This window comes from Gossypium hirsutum, chromosome D05 (genome assembly GCF_007990345.1).
Source record: "Gossypium hirsutum isolate 1008001.06 chromosome D05, Gossypium_hirsutum_v2.1, whole genome shotgun sequence".
Classification (NCBI taxonomy): Eukaryota; Viridiplantae; Streptophyta; class Magnoliopsida; order Malvales; family Malvaceae; genus Gossypium; species Gossypium hirsutum.
The window spans coordinates 7596985-7613063 of record NC_053441.1 but is presented as its reverse complement, the minus strand read 5'-3'; the positions used below and the strand labels follow the sequence as shown (position 1 = coordinate 7613063).

At 30.1% G+C, this 16079-nt stretch overlaps 1 protein-coding gene and 1 long non-coding RNA gene across 2 annotated transcripts; one reads left to right on the top strand and one right to left on the bottom strand.

Moving 5' to 3' along the window:
* Nucleotides 1-1062: 1062 nt before the first annotated feature.
* Nucleotides 1063-1963, bottom strand: LOC107906589 (17.3 kDa class I heat shock protein). Its single transcript, XM_016833627.2, has one exon. It carries the CDS (start codon nucleotides 1732-1734, stop codon nucleotides 1264-1266), a length of 471 nt encoding a protein of 156 aa, XP_016689116.2. The 5' UTR covers nucleotides 1735-1963; the 3' UTR covers nucleotides 1063-1263.
* Nucleotides 1964-5871: 3908 nt separating this feature from the next.
* On the top strand, nucleotides 5872-7903 carry LOC107903248 (uncharacterized). The gene is made up of 2 exons (XR_005913812.1): nucleotides 5872-5964; nucleotides 6440-7903. It is a non-coding gene; the product is annotated as an uncharacterized lncRNA (long non-coding RNA).
* Nucleotides 7904-16079: the final 8176 nt, after the last annotated feature.

The window sequence follows — 16079 nt, the reverse complement described above, 5'->3', positions numbered from 1 at the left end:
TATTGTTTCTTTTGAATATATTTTTTATATGTTTAAATTAATTTTCATATTAGAATACCGCTTTTTTTAAATCGATTGTCTATATGTTTAAATCGCCTATTACATAATACTTATAATTTTAACTTTCACCCCAATATTAATGTCCTGGCTCTGTCACTAAGGGTGGGTTTGGATCGGCAATTGGTGCAGTATGATGCAGTGCGGTGCATTTAGTTTACTTTTTATCTCACACTACAGTATCGCTACAGTATCTAATCTCACCGCTACCGCTGTTTTTACACTAACCGCAAGTAAACGCACCACCGATCCAAACTCACCCTAAATTCATGTACTTGAACAGAAACCGTGGCGCATAAGCAGGAGAGCTTCAAAGCATCCACCAGTGCTGCCATCTACTCACATAGCATTCATTTCCACAACCCCAGCAAGAGGGTTATATGCCCTCGCAAGGTATATTTCCTTAATATTTGTGTCGCTGAGCTTCAATATTATAGCTAAAATCTACACAGTGGATAAAGACGCCATGTCACTGATCTTTCTTGCAGTACAGCAACAAGCTTCAATATTGTAGCTAAAATCTTACACCGTGAATACAGACACAACGAACAATGCTATTGTTCCAACTGCTTCTAGCAGTTTACTAGAAGAGGATATAGAAGGTGCAGATAGTGGCTTGACGAAACAGAGCTCCTAATTCAGTTTTATATGAGAACGACTGTCATGGGAAATGGCTGAGGAACAACAAAGAGGCCCTCCTTTTCGGTGCTCGGGCAAGTTGTTGCCTGAAGATTTCACAATGAAGTTACAGAAGAAGAAGAAAAAGGACTAACAGTGAAATGCGCACCCCAAAGTGTCGACTCCTAAAGCAATGGCAGATTTTCTTTTTGGAGCCACTGCCGCTGGAACTCAACCTCGGAAAATATTTGCGCGAGTTGGAACTGTTTATCAGCAACTTTTCGGAGACTATCGAAGGGGAAAAGGTCATAAGAAAGTTTATAAAAGGGAATGAGTCAAGGCATAGGGTATTCAATCTAAGAAAAAACAGAACTTCGCAAACAGATATATAAAATTGAGATATTTATATTATTACAGATACATAAAAGACCAAACTACAAAATTAAGACCATTACAAATCACAACGTTATTTAAAAGTTTTATACATACATACGTAAACACACATATATTATGGATCGCGCATAGTGGGAACTGAACTCTGATCTGCCAGTGTTGAAAGACACGGTTTAGAAACCCAAGTTCAATCGTTTAGCCAGAAATGTCAATAGCCTTGACATCGGGCTTTTTCACTTCCAGTTTGGGAACAGTGACAGTAAGCACACCATTTTCCATGGAAGCCTTGATCTGATCCATCTTGGCATTCTCAGGCAACCTGAACCTCCTCATAAACTTCCCACTGCTGCGTTCCACGCGATGCCATGTGTCATTCTTGTCTTCCTTCTCAATGTTCCTCTCTCCGCTTATCTGAAGCACTCTGTCATCTTCAACCTCCACTTTCACCTCTTCTTTCTTAAGCCCCGGAACATCAGCCTTGAACACGTGCGCTTCTGGGGTTTCTTTCCAGTCAATTCGGATATTCACAAACGCTGAGGTTTCCGGGGTTTGTGAGGTGAGTGAAGAAGAAAGGGGGAAGTCCTTGAAAGGATCCCATACATCAAGAGAGAAAGGATCAAAGACATTGCTGCGGCGGTTGCCAAAAAAGCTTGGAATCATAGCCATTTTCAGGATAGAAAACTGGGATTAACAGGAAACTTGGATTATGATATTTTGGGAGATTGAGAAACTCGTCTTGATTTTTGTATGCTTTGCTTGTCTGAGTACTTAGAGCACCTGGAGTGGGGTTTTTATAGGACTTGCGGAAAATTCTAGTCTTCACAAGATCTTTTCTTTACCTTTTTTTTGGTTGTTTTCTTTAGAATTCTAGTGTTGAGAAGATTATTCTATTTTAGGTTTAAATAATTTTCTAGGACATTTATCCACACGCCTGTTCCAATTACATGACTAGACACTTCTATTCTGGGACATTCCTGAATTTTCATTTTCTCTATGGGCTTTTTAAACAGATAAATGGAAGACTTGAGCCTCAATAAAAACTGAAATGACCTTCATTTTAAGTCCTTCTAAGTATATCAATCAAATTGGGCTTGGACCTTGGGTTTATACCATATTTCAGCTTCATCGTCGTCCATGTGAAGTGGGTAGATAGATGAGAACATTGTCATTAGGCCCATCCACTGAATGAGGAAAATCCAAGTTTATAGTTATTATCACGTTGATGAGGTTTGTAGTTGCTGCTGCATGTGTAGACAAAGTTTGTCGATTCTTTGATGAAGCAAATAAGAGGCCAGCATGAACATCAGTGGAATTTCCCTCACTAATGTGTCTGAACATCTCTGTTCGATATGCCTTCCCTTCCTCGAGAACTTGCCACCTGTCTAATCCGGCAATGCCACGTTACAATTTTTGTTCTCAACAATCCTCATTCTTTAGCCCTGGGGTAAGTCGACCTTCAACACAAGGGTTTCAAGTGTCTGTTTTCAGTCAGTGTGAAAGTGTAGACCGAGACAGAGTTTTCTCGGGAAAATATTTATAAATTTCTGAAGCCAAACAAAAGGTACTTTATTATTTAATGATAAACCAGCAGGATGAAAACTTACTACTTAGGCTTCCAAACCATTGTTTCAGTGTCCACACCTGGAATGAAACATTTTCACTCGTTAAAAAAGACACAAAGACAAAAACATAATCCAAGTACAGGGCAAAACCTGCTCTTTGAACTTGGAAAATTTTGTACCCACACGTATTCACGTGTTTCTTCTTTTTTTCTTCTAAGTTCTGTACACATTCACATGTTTTTTGATAGTGCTAAAGAAATTATTTTAACACATCATAGAACAAATATAATGAGAAGCCAAGTTAGAGATAAAATTATAACGTTTATGAGTTTAAAAGCTGAAATTGAAATATTAATAGTTAGAAAGGGCCAAAAATGTAAATTACTTCATTAATCAAAAGACAGGGTCAACAAAGAATAAACGCAAGCAGTGTTTGCGAGGCTGAAACTGTTGAAGCAATTAATTAAACGGCGACGATCCTTGTCTTTTATTATTCTATTTCCACACTGTCTTTGTGAAGTGGAGTAAGGAAGGGAAGGGTGAGGATGCTTCGATTTTCGAACACACATGGGCCAGTGTCGGTGAATTTTTCATTTCTTCATTTGGTGGCCTCACCTAAATAAAATATTTTTTTTCAGAGATTCACGTGAAGATGATCATCATCAACTGCAATCATAAAATGCGCGATCACCATCATCATCCTTCCCAACCCAATATCATCTACGGATCTCTTTTATATAAGATTGAGTAAAATTATTTTAACTTCATCGAATTGATAAATATTTTTTTTATCTTAATTCGATTTAAATTTTTTTAAATTGAGTCAACTGAAATGGAATTTGAATCGAGTCGAATTGAATCAAGTTAAATTATTCAAGTTAAATTGAAAAAATTAAAAATATTAAATTAACATCTTATTAAAATATAATTATTTTCATAATAGCACATAAATTTAAAATCATATATATTTTAAAATATTTTTAAAACAAGTAATAAAAAATAAGATATTTTAATATAATAAACTTGAATCATTAATTAACTTATTTATACCTTAAGATTATTATTTTAGAATTTTTTTTGAAATTTAAACTTTCTTTATATATTCTTTAGACTTTTTAACAAAATTATATTTTTAAAATATAAATTTTGGAATTCTTTTAATTATTTTGAATTTTTGAAAAATTTTTTATATTTTTTGTTGAGAGAGAGACAAATTTGCTTATCTTAAAAATTGTCAGGGACCAAAACGATATTTATACAAATCTATTATTCAAATTATTTAGGTTATTCGAATCGTAAAATTCAACTTAACTCAAATTCGAAACTCGAATAACTAGATTTGATTAACTCAAAAAAATTTAAAAAAATTATTTTTTCAAACCGAAACAAATTTTACTCATCAGTACTTTTACTTCTCCAACTTTAAGCATCACAAATTATTCTTTTTAATTTAAAATTATTGTTAATATGAAAACATATTGTTTATTAATTATATTATTTGAATTTTGTACTGGATGTCGACTATATATTTAATTTTTGAAGTATTATAGAAACTAAAACCTTTGACCAATAAATATATCATAAAAAATGAAAAGCAAAACAACCCTACAAAATATATACCTATATTTCATATTTATACTAACACTCCTATATCCGATTCGATCTAAGAAACTTGATATAAAAATATTACATTTTGTGCCAAAGTGATTTTGGCTAATCACTAATATATTTGAACATTAAAAAAAATTAAGTTTTCATAACTTATATTTGTGTCCTTACTACTTGGAACACACTTGGTCTTCCTAAATACATGTCATTCTATTCAAACTTTTGAAACAAACCCTCTTGGCACTTGGAGATGTAGTGAGATAGATGCTCACAACCTCAATTACAACCCGTCAAAATCACTGTACCTAATCTGCGCACGAAAAATAAAATCGTACGTTGAGTAAAACTCAATGGTATTTCTATAATCCAAATATTTAAAGACAAAATAGTATAATAAGCACAATTAAAATTATAAGGACATATTAATGTCTAGTATCATGACTATAATTTTTTTTATTTAAACAATATCCTAATTCACACAATTGCTATATAAATGGTTATTCACATATCAAACCATATTTATTCGTATAATGGCATTAGTCATGCAATACTCAATTCATGAATACATCATTATATACCATATTCAATTTTCATCACTTGCTATATAATAATTTTCCATATTCAATTCATGAGTATTTAACTCATGTATTCCATGTATTTACAACATATTTCACATTTTATTTTCAATTCACTATATCAATTTCATTTCTCATACTATGTATGCAGCACCCCTTAACCCTTATTTGTCGTCGAAACAGGGTTACGGAGCATTACTGGATTTTTTAGATCAAATACGAACATTTCATACCATTTAACAAAAAATATTGTAAATAAATCATATTGTCCTTTTTATGAGCCCTCAAGACTCAAAATATGTGTTAGAAACAAATCGGGACTAAACCGAGTACTCAAAAATTTTTTTCGAAAACATCAAAATTTCTCAAAGAAATAAGGGACGCATGCGCCTGTGGCCAGGCCATGTGGCTCACACAGTCAAGAGACACACTCATGCCTTAAACCGTGTCTAAAATTGGGTGCTCACCGACTTATGTCACACGGCCAAGCCACACGTCCGTGTGCTAGGCCGTGTGAGCATACTGACTTACAATATTAAGGTACAGGGTTCACACGGCAAAGTCACACGCTCGTGTGCTAGGCCGTATGCCACACACGGCTGAAACACATGCCCGTGTCTCTGCCAATGTGAAAATACTTGAGCATTATGTTTTAAATGTAACAACCCGGTTTTGGCTCTAATCGGAATAGTGGTTTCGGGACCACACATCCGAGTCTGAAAAAAATATTTTAGTATTTTATTTGGTGTTTATTATGTGTGAATTTGCATGTGTGAAAGTTTCGTGAATTAATATTATGGTTTGAGTGCTTAATTAAAGAAAAAGGACTTGATCGCGTAAAAAAATAAAAAGGCTAGTTAATGTGTAAAGTGTTAAATTGCTAATGCCTTTTTAATATGGAGTCCTTAATAGGTTATTAGCCCACTATTAAGTAAGTGGGTGGTATTGGTCAAGAATGACCTTGTATTATAAGGTATATAAATTTTATAAACAAAGGTTAAATAAGTAAACTAGTAATGTGTTAATATATGTTAAATTATATCAAAATATAATTCATTATTCTTCATCCTCTTAAAACCGAAACTAAAGAAAACAAAAAGAAAAAAAAAACACATAAGCTAGGTTCGGCCAATTTACAAGCTTAATTCAAGGTTAGTTTTGTTTTGATTTTTGATAATTTTTACGTTTTTGATATCGTTGCTAAGTTATCTTTAAAGCCCATGCTTGAATTTTTGAATTGGTTGTGTATTTTGTGATATGCCATTGAAGAGAGCTTATTGTTTTTGTTGTTAGATGATGGAAAATAAATATATGTTGTTAGATTTTTCATGTTTTAATTAGTAATTTTTAATAAAAATGTGTATTAAGGACGAAATTAAGAAAAGTGTAAATTGAGGGACTAAAATGTGAAATATATGTCATGCATCGACTTACATGAGCTTATTGAACATTCGGCTAAGCTATGGTACAATGAAAGTTTGTTAATTTTATATTTTTTTTGAAGTAGAGACTAAATTGTAAAAAGTGTGAAATGTCATGGGCAAATTGGTAATTTACCCATTTGTGTGTTTTTGGACTAAACTAAATGAATTATTGAATAAAAGAGTTAATTTTTAATATGTTTAGATCGAGAAACGAAGAAAACGGAGTTGGATCGGGGGAAGTCAAAAGTAGTCGAGTAGTCGACTGTGTCCGTCGATATACGAGGTAAGTCTAATAGCAATTTAAATGTTATTAATTTAGAATTTATATAAATATATCTATCATACATTTAGTAAGCTGGAACTAAAAGTATATAAATTGAATAAAATTTGATGATTTTTCTATGTGAAAGCCGAACATAGAATTTGATTTTGGGAGGTTAATATTAATGGTATAAATTACATGTATATTAACTAAAGTATGCTTTAAGTTCAATGATATGAAACTAATAGTAGAATTTACATGGATATGTAGTTCGAATGTAAGATTTAATTTCTTGAGTTGAATTTAAAGTTATGAAATATATAAATAAAGTTGAATGTATGATACAAGTTCTTTGAGTTGAACTTAATATTCTGATATATATATATGCACATACGGTTCGAATATATATATTTAAAGTTATTGAGCTGAATTTAATGTATGAATTTTACAGACATATGTGTGTGGTTCGAATATAGGTTACAAATTCTTTGAACTGAATTTTAATGTTGTAAATTATACGAAAGATCATCTTTGTATCTGAGATTTTCAGGCCTAATGCCTAGCAGGCTTGATGCCGGTGAATTAATTCAGACTTGATGTCTAGCAGGCTTTATGCCGGTGAAATGTATCAGGCTTTGTGCCTAGCAGGCTTTATGCCGGTGTTTTATGCAAGGCTCTATGTTCTATAAATCTTATGTGAGCAATAGTAAAAGCAAATAAAGGTGTTAAGAAAGCTAAATTATTCAGGTATGTGTTAGCCATTTGCTTAATTTGTGTTAAGGTAAGTTGATTATTTTTAATTTGATAATAGTTTCAAATGAAATATAGAGTATGAGTTAACCATTTGAGTATAAACATAATTTGGCATAATGATTTATTGAATATTTGGCTTTGCTAAATATTTATGTGTATTTGGCCATATGGTTTGTTTATATGAAAATTTAATGTGATTTTATTAAAGCGTTATATGATACAAAATATTAGGATCTTTGGTTTATTTTAACTTAATGATGGAATAAGTATTAATATATAAATATATATTTGAATTTCTGCTTAAGACTTACTAAGCTTTTATAGCTTATTATGTGTATTTTTGTTTACCTCGGTTTTATAGATTTTGGAGTCGTGTTACGAGCTCGGGGATCATCAGCAAGCCTATCACACTATCGACTGTTTTCTTCGGTATTTTACTAAGTTAAAATTTGAGATTATGGCATGTATAGTTTGGATGAAATAATTGATTTTGGGACTTGTATGTATATAGCCATGCGAAAAATGGCTTGTCTTTAATCATTAGTATTTGTTTTGGTTTTTGATTTATGGGTTCTTGATTAAGTGTTTAATTTTATAATTTCGACTATGGCTTATTTATATGTAATATATGGTAGCTATGTTTTGTTGATAATATGGTGAATGATATGATATATAAATATATATATATAATATGCGTGGAATGTATGGAATTGGTAATTAATTGAGTTGACTATAAATTTTGGAAGTGTAGGATAATTTGATTTGAGTTGTATTGATAATATGTTTGGGTGTAATTTGGTTATACAGGTTCAGTTTGTTTTCTTTAAAAAAAATGAGTTATCCATGATCATTTTGTTTAAGTTGAGTTTATGTGATTTTTAAATGGATATTTGATGTGTATAATTTTTATATTTGAAATTGATTATATTGGAGCATGAATTGAGCTTGCAACCGAATGAAATATTAAAGTTATACGTATATGACATTTCTTTTTGTTTAAGTTAGTTATTAAGATCTTGATACATGAGTTGAATATTAAGGTGATATTTAATTATGAGTTTTGACATGTTAATTGAATTTTTAATTATGCTATGTAATAATTAAGTATTCAGAAATATCGTAAGATCATGTGGTGCATTTAAAATATGTTTGATTTAAAATATATGTGAATATATGATTCGGCTTGATGTTCATATTTAAATTGATAAGTATGCGAATTGATGAATGTCAATAAAGTATAAAAATGTTATAGGTACTGTGTTATAATGATCGAACATGTATTTCTTAGCCTGGTAATGATATTGAAATATGGTTATTTGGAAATGGCTCATTAGGAGTTCAAGCGCAAGCTTGGGTCTTTTATAATGATGTATATTTGTCTTTTAAATGAGCTTAAATAGGTTAGTCGAATTGAGTACATGGTAATTAGCGAGGTGTGAATATACATTGATGTGAACAGCTGAACGTAAGGATTTTAATTACATCAGGGATTTTTATTGAATCGGTGTGATAATACATAATTCTTACTTAATATTTTAATGTACATTTCTTGTATGGCTTTGTGACATGTTGAAAGTTGTATCTTATTTAGTAATGCATCGTAACCCTAATCCGATGATGGATACGGGTTAGAGGCGTTACATTAAAATTTTAAAGTTGCAGGGGACACACGGCCAAACCACACGCCCATGTATTAGCCGTGTGTCTCACACGATCCAGTCACACGCCGTGTATCTGGGCGTGTGGACTCAAAAAGAACCTTAAACAACAAGTTTACCAATCCCTACAATCTTAGACACCAAGCAACTCAAAAATCATTATCTTAGACACCAAGCAACTCAAAAATCATTCATTCAACCAATTCAAAGCACAATCAAATACCTTCAAAACATGTCAAAATAATCAACCTAAATGTCTAACCATTGTATCCTCATAGGTACCACAATTATATTATCAAAATATATTAATTTAAACATCATTTTATCCATGTTATAAACATACTAATTTCAATCAAATTTTTACCTAAATCATGAACACTTAAACATTAATTTGACATGCCATATTAAAACTTCAAACACAAACACATGCTTATATATATCAACCAACATTAAAATTATAATATTGTTTACAACTAAACCACAAAATAGTTAACATTTAGACACCCTAGGTACATGCCGACACAAAAGAAATATGCATCACCACGTTTGAGATCGGGATCGTTGATGGATGCTGAATCGGCGATCACACTTAAGTTCCTAACCTGTGCACGAAAAACAAAATCGTACGCTGAGTATAAACTCAGTGGTATTTCTATAATCCGAATGTTTAAAAGCAAAATTAATATAACATGCACATTTAATCATACAATAACAATAACCATTCAATTAATTAGTTCATAACAAATCATTCATAACATATTCAGTTCCTATCATTTGCTATCTCAAATAGCTTTTCACAATATGATACACAATCCATGTGTCTCATTTTGATTTCACATTCAATGTTTTCCAATACCAATCATAGTATCATTTCATTTAATTACCCCTATTAACACGACTCGGACTAGGACGGATACACGGATCCAAGCAAAACACACCAATTTGGTACCCAGTACCTTATCGAATAATTCAAAATAATAAGTTGACACCCAGTGACTCATCGGCTAAATCGAAATAAATTGGCACCCAATGCCTCATCGAATTAATCTGAAATAATAGATTGACACCCAGTGTCTCATCGGCTCGTAGTCAAAGAATCCCTAAACTCTTCCAATCCTATGGCATGCCATCTATATCCGACTCAGCTCGATACAGTTAATAGGGTTTCAATTTCACAATTCAATAATAATCAATATCAAATATCAATTTTCCATATAATCACATGTACAATGAATTCAATTTAGTTCAATATCAAAATGTCATATGCTCACTTCAATTACTTACCATAAACATTAAATCAAAATACAACAATTAATAATTAGAATCCTTGAGCTATTCCTCGTTGACTTTATCTTTTCCCTTCTTAGTCGAGGTTTTAGACACAACATTAGCTATGGAATTAAAACTCATCAATATAATACAATTCAATTTCACATTGAATATTTCAATTTTTATCCAACATTTGCCTAAATTCCAATTTAGTCCTTAAATTGAGACTAACTTTATTTCTACACAATTAGTTCTAAATTTTCAGTCAATTCCCACCTTAAACTAGATTTAACTCTCTAATTTCACTTAAATCCCTAAATTTCAAAATTTTTATAATTTAGTTCCTAATACTCAAAATTTATAATTTATTCTGCAATTCAATCATTTTTCATTTATAACTTAAAAATCTATCAATTTAGTCTCTAAACTCTGATTATTCAACATAGACAGCATTTAAAAACTCAATAATTTTTAAAATTTTGACATAAGTTGGGTAGTATCTAAAAACACAATTTTTTTTAAAAAAGAGAACTAAATTGACTAACCAATTTAGCTTTGAACTTTGAAAACCCTAGCTTTCTCCTTTTTCTTCTCTCTTTTTTCCCTCTGTTTCGTTTTAATTGTTTTTGTTTCTTTGTTTCTTTTTCTTTGGTTTATTTTGTTTATTCTTTTAGTTATTATTATAATAATATATATTTAAATATTAAGTAATACATATTTTATTAATATGTATATGTATATTATTTTTACACATGTAATTATTATTACCATACACTTGTTGAAATAAAGATTAATTACTTCTTTAGTCCTTTTATTTTTAATTTATAATTCAACTTTCACACTTTATGCAATTTAGTCCTTATACCTCATTACTCTTAATTCATACAAATTCACCTAACCAAAACCTAATTAACCACACAACTAACTTCGTAAATATTTTTAATAAATATTTACGAATCCGTTTTACGAAAACGGAGACCTAAAAATACACTTTCCAATACTCATGACTATCAGGTCATTACAATGTCATTTCAATATCAATTATAAAACTTTATTATTTATTTACCCCTATTAACATGACTTGGACGGATACACGGATCCAACCAAAAACACACCAGTTTGGCATCCAGTGCCTCATCGGATAACTTTAAGTAATAAATTGACACCTAGTGTCTCATCGGATAAACCAAAGTAAATTGGCACGCAGTGCATCATCGAATTAATCTGAAGTAGTAAATTGACACCCAATGTCTCATGGACTCGAAGTCAAAGAAATCTCTGAACTCTTCCAATCCTATGGCATGTCATCTATATCCGATTTAGCCCAATACAGTTAATAGGGTTTAATTTCACATTTCAAAAACAACCAATATCCAATATAAAATTTTCATATAATCACATATACATGTGAATTCAATTCAATTCAAATAATCAATACAATCATATATATATATATAACAATTCAATAAATTTCCATCAACTTTAATTTATTTCAATACCAAAATGTCAAATACTCACCTCAACCACTTACCATAAGAATTAAATCAAAATACAACAATTAATAACTAGATTCGGATTATAGAAATACAAACCGAAAATTCCAAACTATTCCCCGTCGACTTTATCTTTTCCCTTTTTAGTCGAAGGTTTCGGTACGACGTTAGCTACGGAATTAAAACAATAAAATTCATCAATACAACACAACACAACACAACACAATTCAATTTCATATTGCATATGTTAAATTTTTACTCAATATTTACCTAATTTTCAATTTAGTCCCTAAATTGAGACTAACTTTATTTCTTTTACAATTAATCCTATATTTTCACACAAATTTCACTTTAAACTAACTCCATATTTTCACTTAAATCCCTAAATTTCAAAATTTTCACAATTTAGTCCCTATTACTCAAAATTTACAATTTATTTTACAATTCAATCCTTTTTAATTTCTAACTTAAAAATCTATCAATTTAGTCCCTAATACTAAAATTATTCAACATAGACAACACTTAAAAACTCAAAAATTTCTAAAATTTTGACAAGAGTTGGGTAGTATTTAATACCGGGATTTCAAAAACATAAAAATTACAAGAAAAAAAAAGACTAAATTAACTAACCAATTAAGCTTGAAAGTTTGAAACCCCTAACTTTGGTCTTTCCCCTTTTCTTTCCTTTTTCTTTCTTTTTCCCTTCTGTTTCGTTTGTTTTCTTTTATTTGTTTCATTTACTTGTTTATTTTATTATATTTACTTTATTATATTATATATATTTACTTAAATATTAAGTAATACATATTTTATTAATATATACATATGTATATTATTTTTTACACATGCAATCACTACCACCCACTTGTAGGAATAAGGCTTAATTGCTTCTTTAGTCCTTTTAATTATTCTTTAATCTATAATTTAACTTTTATCCTTTATGCAATTTAGCCATTTTACCTAATTACTCTTAATTTATGCAAATTCACCTGACCAAAACCTAATTAACTACACAACTAGTTTTGTAAACATTTTTAATAAATATTTACGAGTCCAATTTATGAAAATAGAGTCTCAAAAATACACTTTCCCACACCCGTGACTATCGGGTCGTTACAACCAATCTTATTTAGAGTCACTTTTGTTGGACTCGGATTATATTTTAGTCACTTGTATTTGAAAACTTACATTATGGTTTTATTACGAAGTGGTCACTTTACCGTACCTTCCTAATGGCAGTCCTACGTAACAATCCAAATAAGTTTTAAATGCTAACTTAGATGTGCAGTTGCTGGGATGAAAATAAGTTTTTAATTAAATAAATTTAATTTGGACTGCCACGTAGGACATTTAAGTTGGCATTTAAAACACATTTGGATTGCCACGTAAGATCGCAGTTAGGGAGGTAATGGAGCTTAACGGTAGAGTGACCATTTTGTAACAAAACAATAATGTAAGTGACTAAAACATAACATTTCAAACATAAGTGACTAAAATATAATCTAAAACAAACAAAATTGACTATTTTTATAATTTACTCTTTTATTTAAGAAATTCAACCAAGTTTAAGATATTTTTTTTTCATTTAGATGCCATTGGATACAAGTAAATTTAACCCCCTTTTTTTTTAACTTTAACTATATAAACACTTGTTAAATTTAGGAAAATTAATTGATATATTTGTGTAAGCTCCTCCCATCATCATCTCCAAGGCTGTAAAGCAGAAAAAAGAAAAAAAGAAAAAAAAAAGGGATCATGTGGGAATAACTTATCCTTTTTTAAGGATGTCTTAGTGTTTTATTTAAGCCTGTTTAGTCAGTTGACACTTAAAGAACTACATGTGCACACCAATAAGGAACTATAACATGGTAGTTAGACCAAATATTTAAAGTAATGTTTCTTTTTTCCAATTAAATCTCTGGTTAGACTTTAATTTTGTTATAAGAGAATCTTTCCTCCTCCTCCTCCTCCTTCTTCTTCTTCTTCTTTTTACAAATATTTGCTAATACAGGTTTTTTAAATAGAGAAAATATAATTTATATTACTATAAAATTAAAAACATTTAAATCATGCATATAAATTTTAAATAAATTAAAAATGTTTGACTATTTATTCTAGGTCAATGAAATTAACCTTTAAATATATATTAATAAAATCAATATTCTTTATTAATATGATAAAATATAATAGATTAATTCAAAAATTTACAAAAATATATATTAATACAAAATTATTTTTCATTACTTTTTAGATGATAAGTAAGGGAGAATCTAGAAAAAATTTCAGGAGGGGGCCATAATTAACCTATATATTTTTGAGAGGTCAAAATATAAATTTTTCAGATATCAATTTATGATTTTATCCTTTTTTAAGAATTAAACATATATTTTTCATTTTTAAAGTCAAAATATAATTTTATCATATATAAATTTATAATTTATTAAATTTAGCATAATTGGAATTATTTTTTTTGGTAAATATAAACTTAAATAACAAATATAAGATAACGTGAGCAGTTAATGTGCTCTGTTTGTGACCAGCAACGATTGTCGAATGTCATCCTCCAAAAATTCTCTTACATATTTAGGGGGTTCCTCCAAAATAACCAATTGATCCATCATGCCACCATCTGCCTTCGCGGTGCAACCCGCAACTCTATTAACCTCCCCCTGGATATGTTTGAACTTAACTTCCAAATGTATCAAACACAACCCATGAATGCCTCTAATTTTATCATCATTACTCATTGATGCCCAACCATTTCGAATGAATTCAATCAACATAGCACTATCACATTCTAATTCAATTTGCCTGAAACCTCGATCCCAAGCCAACTTCAAACATTCTAGAACAACTCTGACTTCTACTTGTAAGATATCAGTCAACCCAACTGTCATTTTGAAACCCACCAACTAAACACCGCTAGGCCCTCTCACCACCCCTTCAACCGCCGCTTTCTGAATTTGCCTTGCCACCGAACCATCAACATTAACTTTAACCCATTCTACCTCAGGTAATTGCCAACTTCTTATTGTCATAGATGTACAAACCCATTGCCAACATTAACTTTAGCTAATTCTTTAGTCTCCAAAGATTTTGTCCATATCCTTGTGAAATTGATAAGTTCAAAAATACTTCTACTAGAATGACAGAAAATAAAACCATTTCTATTCTTCCAAATAAACCAACCGATAATAGAATAGAAGGCAACAAATTATCTTCATTCCTAATATTCCATAACATCCACCTCTTCCTTGGCAATTATCCATCTTTTTAGGAACTAGTGCCGAATGCGCTTTAATATTCGTCCCTACTTATAAGTGAGTTGCCACTAAACTTGAGTAAAGAACCAAAAGAAAAATTCGAGTCACAATCTAAATTCATTTGATGTGTGAATAAAACTACCTATATGTATAAATATAATTATAATTACAAACAATATATATATTTAAATAACGTAATTAAATATTCTTGAGAAATTAAAACTAAAATAAAGGCATCACAAACGTTGATATTTATTTATTTTTTAAATTTAATCTTGCTTCATATCTCCCACAAGACTATATACATATGTGTGTGTGCGCTGTATATATAACTGTTTTGGGTGGTTTGACTAAATTCTCTTAATTTCCTTACAGACCCTACTACCTAATATTCCCTCATGAGAGAACCTCGATCATTCGAATATAAATCTTGCAACTTGTTCGGTGATTCGGTCCGACGAGTTGCACAAAATTGTGGATTTGCTGAACTTAGATCAATTTGACTCGTGTTTGATCATGCAAAATAACTTCCAAAACTACGAATGCTTAAATATTAAAACCAATTGCTTTTCTTAATCATAACAAATATATTTAAAAGAAACATCTTAAATAGCATAAAAAACATTTTAATTTATACTTGTAGTTAAAATTTTTGACATGAATTTAAATCCTGTGATCTTATCTCATTTAAATACTATATAAAAAAACATTTTAATTTAAACTTTGTCATATATAAATCTTTATTAGAATACATTTTAATTATTAATTTAATTTCACTCAAATTCATTTTTTAAAGTTTTACTTTTAACTCAAAAAAGTATGTTGGATTTTAAAATGATTTAATTAAAATAAAGTGAATCGAATTAAATGTCTTTCATTTCTATCAATGGATCAGTATTGAGTACATTAACAATTCCACAATCAACTTTAAAAAAGTTATTACGTGTCTTTTTTAAATAATAATATATTAATAATTCATGTACATGTATAGTCTGAAATTATTCGTATTGTTTTTTATCATCATTATATTTTAATTATTTTTCGTAGACATGTAAAATTTATAAATGATCAAAATATTCTTGCATATTCCTTTTTACTACTTTAAGCTTTGGAGCGGAAGTGGAGGCTTTTGAAAACAGGCGCG

Coding starts and splice junctions, on each gene's coding strand:
- LOC107906589 (XM_016833627.2), bottom strand. CDS start 1,734: ATGGCTATGATTCCAAGCTTTTTTGGCAACCGCCGCAGCAATGTCTTT.